This window comes from Coturnix japonica, chromosome Z (assembly GCF_054131305.1).
Source record: "Coturnix japonica strain WE chromosome Z, WE-NBRP24, whole genome shotgun sequence".
Lineage (NCBI taxonomy): Eukaryota > Metazoa > Chordata > Aves > Galliformes > Phasianidae > Coturnix > Coturnix japonica.
The window spans coordinates 73899682-73922393 of NC_140702.1; the positions used below are offsets into that span (position 1 = coordinate 73899682).

General features: G+C 40.9%; 1 protein-coding gene across 12 annotated transcripts in view; it reads right to left on the reverse strand.

The window, feature by feature from the left end:
- Positions 1–2850: 2850 nt before the first annotated feature.
- The window catches only part of NEDD4L (NEDD4 like E3 ubiquitin protein ligase), a 115349-nt gene continuing 95487 nt past the window's right edge, over positions 2851–22712 (reverse strand). For 7 of the 12 annotated variants that reach the window (XM_085529327.1, XM_015848162.3, XM_085529330.1 and 4 more), the window contains 17 exons: positions 21742–21939; positions 20516–20593; positions 19351–19405; positions 19205–19261; positions 15229–15287; positions 13796–13861; positions 12709–12938; positions 11359–11480; positions 10815–10885; positions 9931–10026; positions 8473–8546; positions 7305–7365; positions 6921–6980; positions 6280–6387; positions 5647–5743; positions 4900–4972; positions 2851–4297 (listed from right to left, as the gene is read on the reverse strand). In XM_085529327.1, the coding sequence (XP_085385453.1) occupies positions 4195–4297; positions 4900–4972; positions 5647–5743; positions 6280–6387; positions 6921–6980; positions 7305–7365; positions 8473–8546; positions 9931–10026; positions 10815–10885; positions 11359–11480; positions 12709–12938; positions 13796–13861; positions 15229–15287; positions 19205–19261; positions 19351–19405; positions 20516–20593; positions 21742–21939 (1608 nt within the window). In that variant the 3' untranslated portion in view covers positions 2851–4194. The remainder of the gene's footprint in view (positions 4298–4899; positions 4973–5646; positions 5744–6279; positions 6388–6920; positions 6981–7304; positions 7366–8472; positions 8547–9930; positions 10027–10814; positions 10886–11358; positions 11481–12708; positions 12939–13795; positions 13862–15228; positions 15288–19204; positions 19262–19350; positions 19406–20515; positions 20594–21741; positions 21940–22712) is intronic. The other 5 variants (XM_015848164.3, XM_015848163.3, XM_085529332.1 and 2 more) reach the window with 1 other exon arrangement.

Below are 22712 nucleotides of genomic sequence, written 5' to 3' on the forward strand. Positions count from 1 at the left end.
TTGTTTTAACCCAGGGGCACGCAGGGGTGTGAGATGAGGAAATGTTACCATGACTTCTTTTTACATCATCACTAAATAATGTATGCTTATTATTATTGAATATTTGCATGCTTGACTAGGAAGCAGAGCTGCTCAAAAGCTGGGAATGTTCTTAAAGGTGATTTTTCACAGCAACAATGCACTGGAATACGGGAAGTGATTGGGATGGTAGAAGACAGGGAATGTTGTTTGCAGCCCTCAGTTCTCTGCTCTGGGAGGAAGGAGGTGGCTGGGTTAGCATGAAATATTCACCTCCAGCTACTGCAGAGTGTTTTTTTTCTTTGTTTTCTGTGTGTAAAGAAACCTTTAAACCTAAGGGTTCTGCACTGGCATACTGAAAGAGTTAGGCCTACAGCAGAGAAGCATCTGTCCACTGCATGGGACTAATATTTGTCCGATATTGATCTGGTGTCCATCTCTGTTATTCTTTAACTTTAGGCCAAGGTTCAAAGTTTTGCTTTTAGTTTAAAAACTGAATGCAAGAGGAGGTCACATCCTCTGCCTAATCCAGAAGTGACAGAGGTCTGAGATAAAAACACAGCGGCCTGGAGGGCAGCTCAGTACCCTGTTCTGAAAGCCTCTATGCCATGGACACATGTACACGTCCACCCACACTGCAGTACATAGCCTGACAAAATGGGGCAAGTAATTAGCTCTAATTAGCAGAACAAGCAGATCCCCCATTCTTTCCCACCTGTTTTTGCATACGGCACAAGTGAAATGGTGATTATAACCCGTGCACTTGTCTGTGCTAACTTCATTTTTCAAGGTGAGATAGTGCTGCACTGCTGGAAACCACCATACAAGTGTAACCTTCGTGTCTTTGCTACTTGCGTTACTGAGCCTTTACTTTGGCATTGTTACTTGCACTAGTTTGAGGCTGTTGCTTTGCTGTGTAAATATATGATACAGATAAATTTTTCATGGCCCAGAGTGAGTGCATCCAGGTCAAGCTCACTGCATTCAAGTCCAAAGGAGAATTTCAATTTTTCCAGGTTCAAGCTGGGCAAAGATTAAATCTGAAGTTTCATGGTTAACCTGATTGCACTCCCTGTTAATACAAATCATCGCCTCTTTGAGATTCAGAAAGCCTTATTTTAGGGACCTACTCAGTGACAGGCTCCCTTCTTGACTTCTGCAAAGCCAATGGCAGTGGAGTGTTTCTCTGAAGGCTGGCTGGGGCAGTGGGGTGCAGAGGGGCCATCAAGAGGAGCCACATTGTCTACGTGGCAGTAGGGAACCCAACCATGTTTCACCTGTAGGCACTGGTCAACCATCGTGCATCATCTGGGAACTTCTTTGCATGAAGATGATCCAAGGGCTGGAGCACCCCTCCTGTGAAGACAGGCTGAAGGAGCAGTGCTTGCTCAGCTAGGAAAAGAGAAGGCTGTGGGGAGACCTCAATGTGACCTTCCCATATTAAAAGGGAGTTTATAAAAATGAGGGAAATCAACTTTTAACACGGGTAGACAGTGATACGAAAAGGTGGGCTGGTTTTAAACTAAAGGAGGGAAGGTTTAGATTAGATGATAGGGGCAAGGCTTCCTCCTACAGTCACCTGGGCAATTGGGAACAATTTTGTTGATGAAATGTTGAACAAAGCTATTTCTTGGACAAAAGTGACCTCTCCTCTGATGTGAGAGGTGCTGCAGGAGCTGTGACTGAAGTTCTTTGGGCACAAGAGGCACAAATGGCAGTTTTAAACCATTTCCATTTATTGCTAGAAAGCCAAAATAGCACAGATTTCAGCATGAGCTGCACGAGGCCGAGGGCACTGCAAATTGGTCCTCAGAAGGGCCCGCTCTTTGAGACAGTGTGTTAAAAATAATCAAGCCAAGTCATCTACAATCATCATTTGGAAGATATAAGCAATACCACGAACAAATTAACTTTTTAGTCTGAAAGGGCTTTAAAGGAAGCATCATTAAGGGATGATGCAGGGAGGGAAGGGACCAAAGCACGATCACAATTCTGAAATAACCTGATTTCTGCTCCCACCTCAGCTGCGCTGCTGTTGGGTCACAGCCTGTATGAGGCTGGGTGTCAGTTCTGTCAGAAAATCTCAGGAGTGCTTTAAGGTAGGTGGCATTGGGCACTAGTGTATGTAGGTCTGAATCACAGAATCTCAGAATGGCCTGGGTTGCAAAGGCCCACAGTGCTCATCCAGTTCCAACCCCCTGCTGTGTGCAGTCACCAACCAGCAGCCCAGGCTGCCCAGAGCCACATCCAGCCTGGCCTTTAATGTCTGCAGGGATGGGGCATCCACAGCCTCCTTCCAGTGTATCACTGGAACAGGCTACCCAAGGAGGTTGTGGATTTACCCCCATCCTCTGTCTTTCCCCCCACTAAATCACCAGTAGTGTTTGTTCACCTACTCAGATGTACTTATTTCTCTTGTTCAAGGGTATATGCTCATAAATGTTAGAACGGAACGTCAAAAGAATTGGTAAGTCTGGTGTTCAAATGCTGAAACACCTTCATGCACCCGTTAGCTCCTCAACCCTTTTGCTGACATGCACACAGCATTTGCTGAGCATTATTAGCATCAAGCCTTCTTTCCAGCGGCCTTCTGAGCTAAGATATCGCCCTGCTAAGGTCCGTGGTGTAGCTGCTCTGTGCCAGCAGCAGGCCAGAGGTTGCTGGGCAGAGAGGTGACCTTCTGCTTCCATGCTGTACCAACTTGCTCTGTAAAGCATCAAAGTGGGCTCCCGGGGAAAAGTCCTGCACAAAGGGCAAAACCAACCCTGCCTGCTATGCAGCCAAACCCTCACACCTCCTGCGGTGGTGCTGTAACCATTTAAGTTCAGTGGATCGAATACAAATCTTTCACTTTTAATCCATCACACAAGAGATGCAACTCAAGACATTATAGTTTAAGCATGCAACATGTCATAGGTAACAAAACTGATTAGATAGATAGCAGTGTATATTAAATAAATCTTTGTGATTAAGTAAAAAATAAATCACAAAAACAGTTGCTGAGGAACATGTCTGCAGGCTCAGCTCTACAGCTGTTTGTTTTCTCTTTTATACATCAGCAGCAGCCAAACTCACAATTGATAAGATATTGCACCAGAAAGACATGTGCAGTGAGAAGGAACATAATCACATTAATGTTTATGATAAAAAAAACACAGATATGACTTCAATGTGTTACATAAAGTGCCTTTAGAGTTGGTGCAGTTAGAAACAAAAAAAAATAATATTGTGTTTAGATATCATTAGCAAATGCACACAAATAGGAGACAAAACAGATCTGTTTTTCCATAGCGCCAAATCACACAGTGCCAGGTTTCCTTCAAAATGCCTCCACTGCACACAGCAAAGAGGAAAGGATAATAAAAGAACCACTATACAAAGATAAGGACAGGGTTAAGCATATTTTCCTAAATGATTAATGCCAACCCTACCCCCAAAATGTTCTTCAGTACATGTAAATATCACCAAGGAATAATGAGGCAATTTCTTTATTGAACATGAGATTTGGCATGCTATGTTATGACTATCCCCAGACTCGTAACTATTATTTATACAAAAACGCAACATAGAATCCATATCTCATCTGGATACAGAAAAATATTTATGTGCTCTTGATACAGCCAATATAGAGAAGAATTCCAACATAGCTGTTTTCTACTCTCATAATGGTTTGGGAACACAAGGCTCAAAATGAGCTTGAAAAAAAATGACACTGGCATAAAATCTGTACGAAATTAAGAAAAATGCTCGTTTTTCTTTTGCTTTCCCCAAATACATGACATTTAATTGTAATGAAATAAAATCTGAAAACATCTAAATCAATTAAAAAGTAAACATGAGTTGTAATACTATCCCTGTAAAATGATTAATTCCATTCATTGTCATTAGAAATTATGTAAAATTTTTATTAAGGGCTCAGCCTACAGAGGCACGACATAAATACAGTAAGTCCTGCTGAAATGTAGTCAGAGTACATATAACCCCATAGTGACTGGCCGTGGTAATGTCAAAAAAGCCATCCACAAGCCAGAGTTCAAGATCCTGCATTTTAGGCCACCGCGTTGTCCAAGAGGTCGCTCCAGGAACCAACGCCGTGAGACGGTTCTGCCACAGTCAGAGTCCTTCGTGGAGGAGTGGAAGCGCAGCAGAACGCGCCGAAAGGTGGGAAGAAGTGCCCTAATCCACTCCTTCAAACCCTTGCGCATTTTCAACCGCCATAAGGAGCTTCTCTCGCAGGTCGTCGAAGGATTCGTAAAGAGGTAAGTCTAAGCGATTAAAGCTGAAATTGAGAACGGAAAGGAAAATGGAATTACTCGACGCATTTCAAATGCATTTTTCTTCAAAGAAATAGAAAAGGCTGAATAACTTGGGTGTGAGACAGGAGTGTGTTATCCAATTGGAAAGACTGGGGCGGTCTGGATGTTGCACTGTGCAAACCTAACCAGTGCCAGCTGCTCCCTATGGGCACAGCGACCAGCTGAGGCCAACCTGGCTGCCGCCAAGAAGAGTCTACAGGAACTGCAGGCTGTCTTCTGAAAATAGGAAGGTTTACATTTATAACCACCCCTATAGAGGAAAAGAACTGTAACACAGAAGGTGGAAAACAGAAGAACTGCATGAGGATGAATGAGCTCTGGGTACACACACAGCCAGCATGCACATCCATCAGCCAGCACCAACCAAATCACCTTTCTCATGTTTCAGTGTGTGTCTGCCTGCCCAGTCCCTGCACTGATTTTCTATCTATTAAATAACATTTTCTATTCTTTTTAGGACCCACACGCACTGTGACACACACACCAGATCCACCTGCACTCAAACAAACTCATGCACAGATGCGCTGAACACACACACACACACACACACATACTCCAGACTTACCATGTGTGAGCTCTGGGCAGTTTATCAGGAGTTCCCCATTGCTCTATTGTAAACAGCTGAGGACCATTTGAACCTAGTTGGGAAAAAAAAAAATCCACGAAAAACCTGAGTTAATGGATCCTACAGAAATCACTTCAATTGCTGTACTAAAAACTGCATGTTTACCCTAGTTGTAACTTCCATTTTCAACTGGTGCAAAGTACTTTGTACAAACACCCGGAGGTCAAAATTACATTAAAGCAAATGAGAATGTGGATGTGCTCAAGGCCAGGTTGGATGGGGCCCTGGGCAGCCTGGGCTGGTATTAAATGGGGAGGCTGGCAGCTCTGCATGCAGCAGTAGGGTTGGAGCTTTGTGATCCTTTAGGTCCCCTCCAATTGGGGCCATTCTGTGATGAAGCACTAGCACAGGCTGCCCAGAGATGTGGTGAATTTCCCATATTTGGTGACATACAAGGTCAGGCTGAACAGGGCTCAGAGCAACCTGATCTAGCTATATGAGTCCCTCTTCATTGCAGGGCAGTTGGACTAGATGACCTTTAAAGGTTCCTTCCAACTCAAACGATTCTATGATTCCATGAACAGAACTTTGTTTCTCTTCCAAGTGCCCCCCAGTTTCCCCAGTGCTGTTGGCATCCAGTGGGAGAAGCTCTATCTGGGAATAAATGTTGGCCCTGCCTGTACTTCAGTAGTGTTTGTGCTCGCCACCTGCAGTGTGTGTTCTGTGGGCAGAGGGCAGGAAGCTCACCGTAAAGTTCAGCAAATCCGTTCATAGGCACTCGTGACGTCCCAGTAACAAACTGCAGTAAGCGAATGCGTTTTTCTGCATCCATCAGTAAAACGGCCTGTTGAGAAGCAGACAGGGTGACTTTTCATGGCTAAAGATATCTTTGTTAAAATAAGCAAAACAGAATTTATTTGTATTACATCGTAAGAAATGGATATCTAACTTTGAAGGATGGCCTGCCACATTTTCTCTGGTTAAACAATTCCCTTCTAACAAAGAAAGTGACAATGTCTGGGCAACAGCCAGGAGCTACAACTGCCATTCATCTGTATGAGGTGACTCACTCACAAGACTTCTGGGCTAGTACAGGGAAAACTGTTCCTCTAGTTCTCCTGCAAACATACACTTTTCATAGAAGTAATGCACTTCAGAAAGACTGCAAACCACTTCCATAAAACTGGAGAGACAGACTTTGTCAGTCTGGGTCATTCCGATACAGACTCCAGTAATGGAACTGCCATTTCCAGAATATACCAAAGTATTTTTCCGTAGTTTTTGAGAAGAAAAATGATTCAATAACTGACTTCACTGCACACTAAAGGATCTTTGACTTCTAGGAATCGTCAGAGAAACCAAACATGATAAGGGTGTTACCTTCCAGAACCACTGGATGACGGGATGATTTGGGCAGTAGCCATTTTTGTAGATCGTGTGCTGTCTCCAGTCATTAACATCGACATCACCAAGGCCACACATCAGTAACTAGATATGGAAACAATTGATATGATGTTAATCAAAGATAGTACCAGTATCACCCTGAAGGCTTCATCAGATAAACCACCTCTCCTTCTGTTGCCTGGTCTCTCAAACAGTTAATGCTGTACAAATACAAATACAGACATAAAGTGGCACTGAGCTTCTCTTCAGGACAATTCTCAAGGATAACCCCACTTTACTGGAGAAACACTATGCAATATGAAGTATGTATGCTTCATGTGATGGCATCTTTTACAGCGCATTTGCTGAAAACATGGCCAGTATATGTCATTAACTCAGCAAACCACTTGCATTCTTTATGTATGCATGTACTAAACCACCTCAATGAGTAACTGATACTTTTTGTGCTTTTACTTGATTGAGAGATTTATTATTCTGGGCAAAAAAAATCCTCATTTCCCACTAAAACAAAGAACCTTTGACTCCAAACTCCATGATGACCTAATGAATTGAGAACATAATGCATCTCTGCAATGGGCATTACCAATCTGTCATCTCTCGACATCAAGCAAACTCACCTCTAGTTCATTTTCATCAAAAATTTTAATCAGATCGATAGGAAGAAGCTCTGTGAATCCCTAAGAGAAAAAGTAAAATCAGTAAACTATGTGTAATTACATGTTTTCTTTTTTCTTCTGATAGAACTTTTGCCTTCAGGGAAAGCTGTTAGCTAAGTGATGGAGGGCAAAGAAGGGTTTGGAAAATGAAATATACAGTTCCTGAAGTATTGAGTCTAATTTAAAAACTGCTATTTCAAGCTCAAATAATGTCAACTTGAATGAGAATGATCTTATGAGTAACAGAACCTGTGTGGTCATGCACAGCTTCCCACTCCCGTAACCAGGCACTGCTGTATGCCTACATAATTTGGGTAAAGAAAAGGACAAAAAGGAGAACCTTACCTCCAAAAAAGCATTCATTTGTTTTTGAACTCTGTTTACAAACCTCCACTGGATGACCAGGCTGTGGGAGATAACAAACATAAACACATTCATTAGAAGACTAATTTGCAACCCTAACAATATCAGCTTCTCATTTACAACTTTAGGAACCTCTCAGTCATACTCTTATGTTTGAGATACTGAGTTGCTTTTTATTAAATTATACAGCCTACAAATTCATTACTATGTTCTATTCTAAGCAAGATTGTAGTCTAGACCCCAGGTAATGTACTTACTGTTTGAAATAGGTATCTAAACGATGAGACTTTTCCTATTATTCTAGAGCTCTAAGCAGATTTGTAACTATAACTGCAGTTTCTCTCCTTTTCTCTTTTTCTCTTCTTTTTCTTTCCTCGTGCACCAACTAGAACTCCTCAATCATAACATAACTCTTGGGAAAAGCATTGGAAAAAATTAAACTGCATCAAATGTTTGGAAATGAGTACACAGTAATCCTCTTAAAGGAGTACTTAAACACGTGCAGAGTTCCTGAACCCTTCCTTGAATAAAAACTGAAGGGGAAGTAAATGTGACCTCAGCAATGTGACGTCCTATTTTCACTCTTTTCTCTTGTTAGTTTACTGTTCTGTTCTGCACTTATTCTTCATTTGCATTCCATGATAGCACTTCAGCAGGAAAAACTGCAGCCCAGGGTGGAAATTCACCACTTAGGAGACCTACAAAGCAGAGGCAGCCAGTGCACAAAGTGAGGCATGAAATTGGGCCAGATTCATATCCTGCTGTAACACTGTAGTTCTTGTACCCATGAAAGGCCATTTTCTTTCATCAGTTTTGGAGGGTGCTCAGAATGAGTAACTTAGACTGGTGTCTGCAGTCATTCGGGGCAATTCCATACCTCCTTGAATGCTCCTTATGCCAGCGCATCAATACTGTTTCCTACTACATGACATAGGCTGCCATAATTACAGTAGTTCATCGAACAGCAAAGGTTAAAATCCAAACTTTCTAGGAATGCAGTGTAAACAAACAAACCATGTTAACATAGGGATTTTCTTTTGAAAGGATGTCTGACAATCTCTGTGTTACAATAACTGCGGTGGGGTAAATTCCAAAGCATTACCACTGTGTGTTGTGAAGCTCAGGGTGAACTCTACAAATATATACGTACTCAATGTATTCCCTTTTGTTCTCATTTGTTACCATGATTTCTGACCCATTTGGCTTCAGGTCGACTTGATACGTCTGTATTTTAAAGAAAAAAATAGAATAAAACAGGGCATTATTTCAGGACACGTTCCTCATGAAATCCACCACCCCTGAGAGGCATTTTACAAGCAGTACTAGAAAAATATCACACAGCAATAGCTAATGAGACATCAAAATATTTCACGTTTAAAGGTGACATAATTAGGGAGAAATTATTCTACGGTCACTCTTAAGAATAAATTATTTTCCAACTTCTATTGCAAAACAGTAGGTAAAACTGGGCGAAGAAAAAACATCCTCCCATTTTCATAAGGACAGAAAAATGCCTTCTAATCCTTCAAAGTGCTGGAAAGAAATTGTTGGCACTGCTGGGGCAGGGAGGGCTGCTGGGCCTTGCCTACCCCAGGCTGTGAGTCTGTGATTAAGATCTGTGAACTTAGTAGAAAGAGAGACATCATCACTCTCTACTCTTCTGAAGGATGCTTTCCATCCTTTATGACTTGAAAATGCCTTCTGTGCATTTCTTACTTATTTGTGAGCGCTAGCAAAATCCTGTTCTTAGTTATCACTTATTAACTTTCAGTAAGACCCCAGAGTTTTGTCAACAGCAAACGGAAAATGCAGAAACAAGCAAATTAGTTATTATCTGCCATGTTTTACAACTTTTGAACCCTGCAAGCATTTAGATGGATGAGACATTCCAGTCTCTACCCATCTAGCTTACTCTGCAGCATGGCAGATCCTACCCTGATAGCACTGAGCTTCAGGCTTTTCTGTGATAAAATCTGTCATGCAGTTCTGTCTCTCAGTATGATGGAAACAAGATTATACCTGCTGCTACTGGGGTTTCCCTGTAGCTCATTGAGTTAGGTAAGCTGAAACAGGAGCGAGCCAAGAGGACTTAAAATTCCATCGTCATTACTGCTTCTCAAATGGAACTAGAACATTTTTTGTTTCTAACAAAGACAATTTATCCACAGACTGTGAGTCTTTGCAAAACAGGCATGCTTCCTTTTGTTGTATCATCTGCCTGCACTATTAAAAGAGACTGTAAAAGAGTACTCTGCTTCTCTGTTCTACCACTTCTCGTGTTATCTGAGAACATCTTCAGCTGTAGAACCCCACACAGACCCAGGCTGAGACCATTTCTAATGAGGATTCTGTCACACCTTTATTAGCTTCAAATACTGCTTTTCAGAAAGGCATCATGTTGCCAACTGGCAAGAAAATAATTTTCTTCTTAGATGTCTCCAGACTTAAATAGTTCAGGAAGAAAGTCCGAGTCTGCCTCTACTGACTGTTACCATGCAGCAGTCCCAATTAAGTTCACAACCATGAGATACTGTTCAGAAGTTAATTACCTTTTGGCAATAACCAGTAAGATGGAATTACAGAGACTTCTGGGCTAGCGTTTACATACCTGTCCAAAGTTCTCCTCATCAATGCAAAACATGAGATCCAGCTCTGTAGGGTCATTCTCTAGGATCCACTTCAAAGAGTTGTAGTATTCACTGTCCTACAGGAGATCAAAATTAAACAAGGTTTGAAAATAAACACATTTAAGTGATAAAGGCATCTAAATCTAGAAATCCAAGGGGTTGCACAGAGCTTGGAATCTGATTACTGGTACAGCCACTGTAAAGGAGGAGATGACTGACTACTGGGGTATTTAGCTCGTACAATTCTAGATTTGTGTAACTTCCCTTAATTGCTTTGTAACTGTGTTATTATGCAATAAATTGACTGTACATATATATTTGGTACATGTGTATGTGGCAACATGTAGTAATTGGTTAAAGAATATCTTTGTGATGAAGCTGTTATTCTCAACACAATTGATATAACATTTCATTACATCAATGATGCATTATAAAATAAGTGAGTACTCTGTTGTTATTAAAAGCTGAAACTTCCTGAAAGGGTTGTATCTTTGTTATGTATTAGCTTCACAATTAAAGACTGAAGAAAGAAAGAAAACGAGGGGGAGAAAGAATCATAATAATCATAGAATGGCTGGGGCTGAAAAGGAACACAATGGTCATCTGGTTTCAACACCCTTTTGTGTGCAGGGTTGCCCACTACCAGACCAGGCTGCCCAGAGTCACATCCAGCCTGGCCTTGAATGCCTCCAGGGATGGGGCATCCACAGCCTCCTTGGGCAAAGGTCTCTGTTCTGGGCATGAATATAGAACAGAGAGAAAGGTGAAAGAAAAAATAATTAATTAATTTATTTATTAAATTAATTTCCCCAAAGGAAAAATCCTCAAATAATTTCTAGTGCTGAGAAGGGTTAAATGTCCTTACCACTGATTCCATGTCTTTCAGCGTTATTGGCTTCCCCAACATCATCTTGTAAAAAGGTCTGATGAAGAAGCCTAAAACAGAGGGGATAAGTGTTAGCTCCAGCACTCTGCATTTCCACCTTACTCAAGGACAGACTGCTCTAAGACCCAACACCACACATTCGCAGAGAAATATTCCACAAGGACCCTGAGCTGTAACTGCTGAGGTTGACAAGAGGTTCATTTTTAATTCAGACACTGAAAGTTGTTTTTTCAACCACAAGAATTGCACCAAATTAAGTAACATCAGTCCAGTGGTAGAGAGACACAAAAGATGGACCACTGAGTTGAAGGTATTTCTGTTCTCTCAAATACAGCACAGTGTTGTACTGCTCTGCCTCTAACTAAAATGTTAGCCAGTTGATATTTCCAAAGCTTCCATTTCAGAACTTTCCCTCTGACTTTATTTCCAGATATACTACACTCTGAAACACATTAATTATCAAAGAGATTTATTTAACCAAAATCCCGCTGCAGCAGCATAGCCACACAGCACAGTAACTCACCATCCAGCAGCTTCCCATGATACACTGCCAGGCCAGCCACTCGTCCAATAAACGTGAAATATGAAAGGTGATCCTCATTGCAAAGACCTGAATTAGGGTTGATCTGAAGCGTGTAGTTGTCCCTTTTTTGAAGAAAGCGAGAAAAAAAGATCTGAATCATCACATCTTTGAATAAACAGATATTTAGATACGTTAATAAATAATGTGAGCTCGGGGCCTCTTCCTGTCTATCCTGCATAATGCTTTAATGATCACAATGATGATCTGAAACAAGTTCCTAATAATCCTCCTGCTTGTGGGGCAACCATAATCAATTTTAAGTTCATCTTTTCTATCATGATGGAAAGCTCAGGGAATTCCAGAGACACTGGTTAGAAGCAGGCCTTCCCCAGTACACTTTTACTCAATTTTACTGTTTACAGCACAGAATCAATACAGTGTGAACGCATACAACTTAAAATACTGCTTTCCGTGAAAGTGAACCTCACATGAAAATGTTATTTTTAAAGTAAATTGCAGCATCCTGTATCACAGAAGTGGAAATATTATTGCAAAACCCACCACCCATTAAACTATTAACCCATAGGCATTCTGAGCAAACTTGTATTTCTGTAAGCTGAGCTCCCCTCCAAAATCAGAATGTGTTTTTTCTGAGACACAAATGTGAGAAAACTCCTACTGTACTGACTCTGTTCATCTTCTTTATCATTCATTCAGCACTCGATAAAGAATGGAGTGAATATGATACTGACATGAGAACATAAGAACTGTTGCAATGAAGAAATCCATCCCTCCTGTGGTTAAGCACACGGTGTGGGATTACAGAGGCAGACACAAAAGGAATGTGCTTCAAGCAGGAGACTTGGCTCTCCCATTTACATAAACGAACCACTCAGGGTTTTAAAATTGGACATAAATGCATTTGAACTCATGCAGGACCGTGCTATACACCTACTGAAATGTAAATGAGAAGCTGTTTTGTGAGCTAATTACAAAGGAGCAGTACAATTCTGGAAGGCAGGTGTTTTACGATGCTCTGGGAGGGCACAAATAGTCTTTTGTCTGCATTGCTCCTCTCACTATTGCTCGCCCCAGAAATGGCACATTGTGTTGCTGCCAGCAAAGCAATGCAGAACACTGTCCTAACAGTGAGAATGCTTTATGTGATTTCAACAGCAAACTGAAAGGTCCTCAGAGAAGGAAAAAAGAAATGAGAGCACAGATTTGATTGACAAGAGTGCAGTCATGTGCTATGAAGGATGATCTAATTATTCCCAAATGTAACCCCCCTGCTCATGCAAAATCTAACGTAGATTGCTTGCAAATGGAAACATTTTAATGGGCACTTACGTCGCTGAATATTCAAAAAGACCATAATATGGGTTGAACATCTCCTTGGACAAGAGAAAAAACCACTCTCTGGCCACACCTCCATAGTCAAGTCCTTTTTCTGACTCAAATTCAATCCAGAGCCTGGCCTTCAGTACATCGGGCCTCTTCACAGACATGATTCTTCTGTAGGACTCCTCGAAAATATTATTTCTGTGTAGCTTCATCTCAAACCTGTTTGGTATGTCAGCCTGTGTGAAAGGAGAGTATATTTTACTAATTAGTCTGGATAAATCATCTCAGGGAATTATGGACTAGAAGTTAAAAACTGAAGGACAGATTCAACATCCCAGGGTGCCAAGTTTCTCTTTATGCTTGTTTTCCAATGCCTTCTAAGTTTACAGGCTGACAGATTCCAGCAAACTGGGTATGTTCTAGTCCCGGGGTTCAGAGATATCTACGATACTTGATAAAACACTGAAAACAACACAAAATGCAACAACGAAAAGGAGAGAAAAATATTAGTCTTACTGTGTTGTGTCTAAAGGGCATGACAGCTTCAAGGCCAGGCTGAATTGGGCTGTGAGCAACCTGGTCTGATGGCAGGTGTCCCTGCCTATAGCAGGGGTTGCTGTGAGTCACCAGTCGACTCCACATGTGGGCTACTACCTGGTGCTTACTGAAATTAAATAAGGTATTTTTGCACAACAGGAACACCAGAAGGTTATGCCAGACTCAGCAACGCTGTGGGCTCCACTCTACCGGTGTTCTCCAGCTCTGTCCTTCAAAATCCACCGTTAAAGATGAAGGAGAAATACCAGTCAATAGTGAGTAAATGATATTTCCTGTCCCATCACTTTGGGTTTCTGTTCATACTGAAAAATGTGAGACCTGTAAATGTTTTTGTTGAGAAGTCCACCAATCAAACTCAAAGCTTTTCTTCAATGTCTTGGTTTCTACTTAACTCCCTTAAGGAATATGGCAACCAAGAATCACTGGCAAATGTGTTACAGCAAGAAACACCTTTCTGTATCTACCCTGTATCTCACTTCTTCTCCCCAGACATAATGTAACTGACCACCACACAAAACAACATGGTTATACTCACAGGTTTCTTTAGCTTCTTCCTGAAATAGTCATACTTCTGTTTGAACTCCCTAGAGTACGGAACTGCCTACAGAGAGAGAATTGTAAATACAGATTATTCCAGGTATTGTTGATTCATTCTTTGTGAAGTACTTTATACTTAAACAAGTAAGATATAATCTTGAAGCCATGCTGTCTAGACATGTAACCCACTGAGTCACTAAAAAAAACACATGCATGAAGTTCAGAACCCCAAATCTTCTCAGTGTGTGAGTTAAGAAGTATCCAAGATTTTACCCACGTTTTCTGTTTATCAATTACTTAGCCTCTTACATGTCCACAGCCCTCAGTGAGATAATCCCATCCACTTAGAGGAAGTGATAACACTCCTATTGCATGGCTAGTACAAAATTCTGACCTTTTCTGATCAAAGAATTAGAGCAGATACCCTTGACATGCAGGTCTGTACCAAAATATACTATTTGAACACACCTAGCACAGAAAGTTTCTGGTTGCAGGATGAGAACAGAATAAAACATGAACCAATGAACTTCCACACATCTCTGTGTGAAACCCCACTCAGGGTACTTAGCTCTGCAGTTTCAAAGAGGATGGAGCTTCACTCAGAAGTAGCACAGCAGTACAGAAATCAAAAAGTCACATAAAGCAGATTCTATCCTTCTAAAGAAAGAGCCCTCTTCTCCTTCTTGCTGAAACAGAAGTATTCTGAGATTTACTGAGACACACTGAGCAAGAATATTTCCTAGACAGCCAAAATCATATGCTAATGGCTTCCAGGAAGAAAACATGCCATAATGTGTGAAAAAATCCATATCTCTAATTCCATTAGATTCCAAGAACCACCAACTTTTAACCTATTGCCTGAGCTGGGAATGGTGTGCATACCATACCAGTTACAAAACATGCAGTCACTCCTCATGAACTTCACTCTGCTTTGGCCCATTGGAAGAAGGCTGGAAAAGTCTCCAATGCACCCCAAGGTATGTAAAACATAATTGGGTCACAGAGTGTCACCAGTTCTGGGGCATCTCACCAGGAGAGCACAGGACAGCAGTTCCCCTGCCCTTGGAGGCTCACAAAATGCTCACCTGAGTCTCCCACATCCCTCAGGGCAAAGCAAGCCAAGGTTGGTCCTGCCTCATGCTCTGTTCACCAAGCACAGCCTGACCCCATCTGGCTGCCCAGAGAAGTGTGGGTGCCCCATCATCCCTGGAGGCCATGGATGAGCCCCAGGCACCTTGAGCTGGTGGGAGCACCCAGAACATGGCACAGGTTGGAACTGTGTGGGCTTTAAAGCCCCTCCCAGTCGAACCAGGCCGTGATTCTGTGATCAGGAAAACAAGCATGACCTGTTGCTTATTTACAACAACTGCCTACACCAAATCTACATGAGTGACAGCACTGCATGAGAAAAGAACCACCGGCAGTACTTACAGGACCAGTAATCGCAGGGTTCTGCAGTCTGGGGTCTTCCCACTGGGTAATTTTATTATCTGTAAATAATAAAACAAATTATATCATTAATACTTTTCTACCACACTGTGAATTTACATAGTTCGTTGTTTTGTTGTTGTTTTTTTTTCCCCTATATTTGTTTTCCCTGCCGTTTCCACAACTTAGTATTTCAGGGTTAGAAAATACTGCATTCACCCATCTCCATCAAAATCTCATCACACTGTTTAGTTGAAAAGACTCATTCAAAAATGCAGAAGTATAGCATGATCCAGTGTAATTACACTGCTTTCATTTCAACACCCATAGCAGTAAACATGTTCTACTTGAACATGATCTTGGATTCAACTCATGTTAGAAACACAGATTTCATGCCTGAGGGGAAAGGAACCCAAACACTTTGTCAGATGGTAGATGAAGTTTATGTATTCGACATTCTGCATGAAGAGGGCCAAAGTTTAAGAATTTTCAATGAATTTAAAATTTGGAGGTGAAGGAACATCTCTTTGGAAAAAAAATAAGTCCTAGACACTGGTTTTAATTAGAAGTTTAAAACATCATTAAGTATACAGCTATGGTATAAGGAATCATTCAGTTTCAACAAGGTCAATTTTGGCAGTAAGGTAACAGAATACAGATCTTTTCATCTACAGCTTTCAAGAGCACCAGCAGCATTGCATGGTCATACAGTGAGGTTATACAGGACCACGGTGAAACTCTCCCTGCCTCCAGACAGCTGTTCCTGACAAGATTCTGAACACAACAGAATCACGACAGAATGATGATGTTGCAACAAGACAATGCTCCAAATACCAGACTAAATGCCATCTCCAACGGCAAGGCTTAAGTCATATTTCCTGCACTGGAAGGGTAATAGTAATACATCCCTTAGATACATGGTTTGATTTATAAACTGTATATTAAAGGAATAGTCAGGGTTAGTTAGGTTCTGGAACTCTAGGTTTGGGAATAAAAACACTAAGCTTCAAGAATTTATTTTTTAAGGGTACTACAGGTAAAAGCAAAGAGCCAAGTCCACTTATTCCATTGTAACACAGATACTTTCCATGCTCCTATAGCCACAAAAGACCCCTAAGTTTTGAGCACCCCAAGTTATTTTTAAAAGGGACTAGGTTTTGTAAGCTGACTCTCATCAGAAGTTACTAAAGAGAATTCAAAACCATCACAACGCACACTTCAGCAAGTTTGGCCTAGCAGTTAATTTCACGTTAAATTACTGTTTTATTTTCCTTTACACTTCAAGTCTGTTCAGCACTCGTGACCTTTATGGAGGAAGGCTGTCAGAACGACAGCTCTGGGAGCCACACATGCTGCACAGCTCCCTGCCTGCCTGTATATGGCTGTTTCTTGGTCAGTCACATTACCTTCTGTGACATTTACTGCTTCTACACCAATTCATCTTTTGTACCTAGTTGAAACTGACGAGCACTAATGATGGTGGTAAATCTCTATGACATCAAAGTGACTTAAGAGATTTTGTCCGTCCTCTCTTACTGCTCCAGGTTATGTTTAAGAGGTGTCACTGATCAATCATCACCCAAGTTATTTTTCAGAATATTACAGCAAGAGAGACTTCATATTACAAACATTTTCCCATGACTTCAATGCCTATACAGTGAGACGAGCCCAACTTGACCCACTAGAGCTCAATTTTCCCTGTATTACTGTGCTGTCCACGTTAGATGTGGATATCAAATTAACTCATTTTGCAGCACATTTTAAAAAGTCTACCATCTCTTCTGATTCTTCACACAAACACAATACTTTCTTTCCTCACAATCAGGCCTTTGGGCTCTGAAGGATTTCCTCTATTCCTGTGGTTCCCCTATTTCCTTGAAGTCTGGGATCCTGTGCTTCATCGTCACAGACGTTAACAGTGCTGATCAGACTAGGAGGATTACCTCTGCTTTTATTGAAGATGCTCCTGCTGATGCACCACAGGACAAATTAACTCACACTCAACTGATATTTTTCATGTCTCTTCCAAAACAAATTCTAACTGTTCCTATCCTGAGTAGTACCTTGCAATTATTACAAAACACATTCACACTGCACCTACACCTCATCACAATCATTCTGCTTCCTAATCCTGTCCCAGTGAGCTCCTCTTGCCTCTCCTATGTTGCTGTTTTTTACTGATATATTGAGCATGTTCCCTCTAATTCATTTCTCAGCATGCTGAAGAATGGGCACATCATTTAACACATCCATTCCTCCCTTGGTGAACCACTGGTGACTACACCAAATTTAGTTGCAAAGCCTTTGTGTTGCTCTTCATGATAGCTGGTTGTAGCCATGGCTGACTTCAGCATATGTTCTCAACTTACTCATTAAACAATCAAGAGCCACAAGGCTCTGTCACAGAGCTAAAATTATGGCTAAATGCCACTGCACTTCCCTACTGATTGTGGATGCCCCGTCCATCCCTGGAGGTGTTCAAGGCCAGGCTGGACGGGGCCCTGGGCAGCCTGGGCTGGTATTAAATGTGGAGGTTGGAGGCCCTGCGTGCAGTGGGGGGGTTTGGAGCTTTATGAACCTTGAGGACCCTTCCAACCCAAGCCATTCTGTGATTCTATGATACTGTGGGAAGCAGTGCTACAGTGGTCGTTAGAGCCAAACTGTTGAACACTGGTAAACTGCTGTTTGCCGTTATTTGCAAAGCACTGAGCACAACTTCATCACAGTGTCCACTGTAATGCCCCTGGTATCATCTCTGCTTCTGGAGCCCCTTGGTAGTAGTGTGGTGCTCACAATGAGACTAAGGCCAGTCTGATAGAAGCAGAGAGCATTGTCCAAAAGAAAAAAACCAAAAAACCTAAATACACCTAACAGCCAAAAAACATTTAAAAGTTATGCAGAAATGCTAAAAAAGTTTGGATTGGGAACAGAGATTGGCTTCAGATGCAAATACACCTGTTTTCATAAAAACATCAAACTATTTGAGGGAATACATACCATCAGCACTCCATTTTTAGAGACCAAATAATTTAATCAAAGCTAGGGAGGTTCAGCAAATATACAGGTATCTTTAACATGAAAGTTCTATTCTGTGACCCTTCTATGGCAGCAGACTGGCATAACTTGCCAGATGTTCCCAGACATCTGATGGTAGGAACAATTAAAAACTACAGAATAAAGAATGCGTCAATACTGATGTTTGAAAGAGGCCAACCTGGTTCTTTGTGGGCGCACTACTTCTGGTTTTGATTTAAAATTATCAAAGCCATTTAGAGGCAAAAATGGTTTAATGATGACTTAGTAACAGGTACGCTAGGATTTAATGCTACTGAAGGAGAAATGTAATCCTGTCAAATATGCACAGTTGTTGAAGGTTTTAGTTCTCTTCAGTTTTGTGCAGCAAACAGACACTCCTCCAAGTGTTTTGTGAGTCACCTGTCTCTGTGAATATTACCCTGTCAGTAGAAATGCCCCATTAGAAAGACCACCCTAAGTCTTAAAAAAAAGATAAAAATAGGTTTTCTGTGCTGCTTTGTTTTTAAGCGACAAAAACTAACACAGATGTTCTGAGGTGCTGCAATAAGACAAATCTACACTGAAACATCACTTACACTGGAACTTCACTAACACAAGAACTGAATAGATATCAGTGGACTGGGTGCAATACAACACACTATTAATAGGAAATAAGATCAGAATCAATGCTGCCACAAGACCTAAGACAAGAAGAGGCAGTATTATCAGTGTTAATTTACCTGCTGCCTATATGTGGAGTTGTGGCCATCTTATTTTCTATTCCTAGAGTATATTTATTAAAGTGCAAATAAGCCATGGGATCATCAACAACAACAACAAAGAGTCCAAAATATCAACAAGAACAAAAGAAACCACAAAGAAGAAATGTTAATGCTTCACAAGTCAGAGAGGGACAAAGCTTGATGAGCCAACTATAAGCAAGCTTTTGGTGAATGTACAGTACCGTAGGAGGGCACTAAGTCTCTGGTATCAATGTCTCCACATATCAACACCTGGCTTCCTAAATGAAGAGTAAAATTACAAAGCTTTCACTTCGATATTTATTACCTCCCTTTGTCTAATTGCTGCAGTACCTGAGTGCTTACTTACTATGATCTATATAAAACGTTCTTCCATCCAAATGTATCCTTTCCTCCCAACCGGGCTGGAAATGGAAAAGAAAAAAATAGCATAAGTGAAATATGACCATTCTCACACAGGGTGAAGCAGTACATTATCCACGCCAACTCAAATTGTCTGAAAGGTGCTTGTCAAGTAGAAAACACAGAAACAGGTGTGCTACGCCAAGGCCAATAATCTGATTCAAAGATTCAAAGCATTTGCTGTTTATGCAAGTGACTGTATTAAGCACAGTATGTATTTTTTAAGGCTCTGAAGTGGAAATTTCTTGCACTGGGGTTCACATCCATTTCCTACTATCACAAAGAACAGGCTGCCCAGCATTTGTTAGTCCTGAGAGCTTCTCCTTTGACTTATGAAACACCTGTGGGTTATTTACTGTAAATATTAAGAGTGAGACAAGGATGTCTCTCCTAGTGTTGACTAGACTTTTCTTCAAACCTGCAGACATCACACTTGGATGAGATTGTTTATAGCGAACACAGTAATTGGAAAAAGGTAACGGCTTTAAACTAAAGATGGCAGAATTAAGTCAGATGTGAGGGGAAAGCTCTTTACTGAGATTTGTAGGGACATAAAGATGCAGCTGTTGAAAAACAAAGCAAAACTCTGTATTCGACATGCAAATCACTATTACGCACTGGCTACCAATATGACAACAAAGCCCTTGAGGCTAACACAATTGTTTTCTCTGCAGAATATGGAAGTTTCATTCAAAAATCAGGACTGATTTAGATTTCTGAACAGCAGTATATACTGCTACAGTAACAAAGTTCACTTTGAGCAATGTGCCTCTTTTTTTTTTTTCCCTACAGCAGTTAATAATCAGCTAGTTAACCATTAATTATCTAAAATCACATGTTCTGAGATAAAAACAAGGTAAGTTCCTTAAGAGCTCAAAGCTTCAGATAAACAAAGAAACGTTTAATGACTTCATAAATACTATGGGCTGGCTGCACAGCCTGACTCATTCCCTGATAACAACTGTTTTGGTGTTACAAATGTTGCTTTAGGATCTCCATTAAAGTGATGAGAGCAAACAATATGCATATGCATACAATACAAGACTGCAACAACAGATCAGTTCTTACAAGATAGCAGGTATGTACCCAAATACACACACACTGTCACTTACAGGAAGAGGGCCCAAATCGTTGGGGTTCAAAGAAGCTTTTGTTCTCAAATGCACTGGAAATTTCAGTCGAGGATCTTCCTGTAACAGATACATGTAACCATAAACCCAACATCTGGGTACAAAGTCAAACATAGAAGCAGCTGGAACAGCTGTCTTCCTGCATTAAAATTATGGTTTCATTTTTACATTTCTGAGAATAAAATGAAAAATCCAAATACATAAAGTAATAAAACATTTCATATTTGGACTTGCCACATTCTTAATTAAAATTAATACATTGAACAGATCTTTTTATTTGAATGTTAAGAGGTAGTGTGGGTAAGACTCTGATTCTTTTAAGGGTGCTCTTTCCAGAGCCCTGTTCTTGGCAAAGCATGCATTCATAAGTGCCATTAGAGCCACCTGCACATTTCTGCCTTACAAAATAAAGGGAGAAATAAGCCATTCTATCACAAAAAGGTTGGATCACTATGTAAATGAGCTTCTTACATTTTTATTAACCCACAGATAAGACATTAATGAACAAAAGATGTAAAAAGAGGCAAGTAAAGAAGGTCACAGAAGATCGCTTTGGAGAGAGATTGAGATCTCCATACATAACCCACCCACACGCATCTGGGAATGTGATTAAGAGCCACCATTAGGAATATTTCCTGTAAAATAGTTGCTATTGGGCATTTGAATGACATCTAAAACATTTAAGTTGCACTCATACTTTAATCGTGACATGAAATGCTGAGTCAGCTTTCACATTTTTTCCTACTTGAATTTTGCCCCCACTTGCTCACTGAGAATGTAGAATTACTGAAAAGCAGATCCTCACGACACTGAGCAAATTGTAAAATGGATTCTGCTCACCAAAGATGAACATACATTACATTAACAGGAAAGAAATTCAAGAATTACGCAGCCTCAAAACAAACACCATGCCAAACCTCCATCACACTGTGTGCCAGAAAGACCCAAATCTGAGGGATTTCAAAGACGAGACTTGTGTGCAGTGGTTTGCCAAGTATAAAAAGGTCAAACACAAAATACTGTGACATCACTGCATGGAGGAGTCAGTCTCACTTTGCTCAGCTTTATGAAACCTCACAAATCTCTCCATTGGAACTACTGTCTTAAACACAAGACCAATTCTAAAGTGAAACAGAGGGTCTATAGCCCAGAAAACAGAGTGGTAAAGACAAAACCATTTAAAGTTTGTTACCTAGAATTCCCCTTACCCAGGTAGTAGTTTTAGTATTGTGGTCGATGAAGAAGGGCCTGCCATTGGGTGCTATCCGCATCTCCCAGCCAGGAGGGAGGAAGCTCTGCGCAACTTTGTGCTGTGGTTTAGGAGAGTTGTAGGGAGAGGGCTGAGGAGATTGAGGGTTGGAAAGGGTGTCCTTCACAGCTCTGCGCACCGGGGAGTCCTTCATGCCCTGACAACAGAGGAGGTATAAGGATTTGCCAAATGCCACTTAATAAAGGAGACTGAACACAACGCGTTATCACAGCAAGGAGTTTTTCATTCCAGATGCAATTTACACTATAAATAAGTGCTAGCATTGATTTCCTAGAATTCAGGTTAAGTTCTCAGTAATTAGCTATTCCTCATCACTCATTAAGCTTTTTTGCTTTGAAGGGCACAGAGTTTTATCATTTCCCTGTGCGATGATAATGCCCACTTGATTCCATATTTTACTGAAGATGGTCTGTACATGTCAATGTTTCGTTTTTAAAAGGAAAAGATACAAGCACTGCTCTGTACTTTGTGGCGCAATAGATATTATTTTTAAATGGGAGAGTATCCTAAATGTGAAGTGACTTAATCACAGAATCACAAAATGGCGTGGGTTGAAAAGGACCACAATGATCACCTAGTTTCAAAGTCCCTACAATGGGCTGAGTTGCCAGCCACCAGACCAGGCTGCCCATAGCCACATCCAGCCTTGCACTTCTTAATGGATCTCCCAACTACAACTTCAGAAAGAGGATTAAAACTAAAATAAGCGTAGGTTTAGACTTCTTATATCAGCTTGAAATTACAGATTTTCAACAATTTGCCTAAGGGAAAAAGTGAGAAATGACAAAAAAGATGCTGCTTCCCATTTGAAGATGGAATTTTTCATAACTTTCTCTCCTCAACGCAGCCATGTCAAATTGATTTGTGAGATTTAATCATACAAGAAAAGCACAAGCAATCTTTGATCGT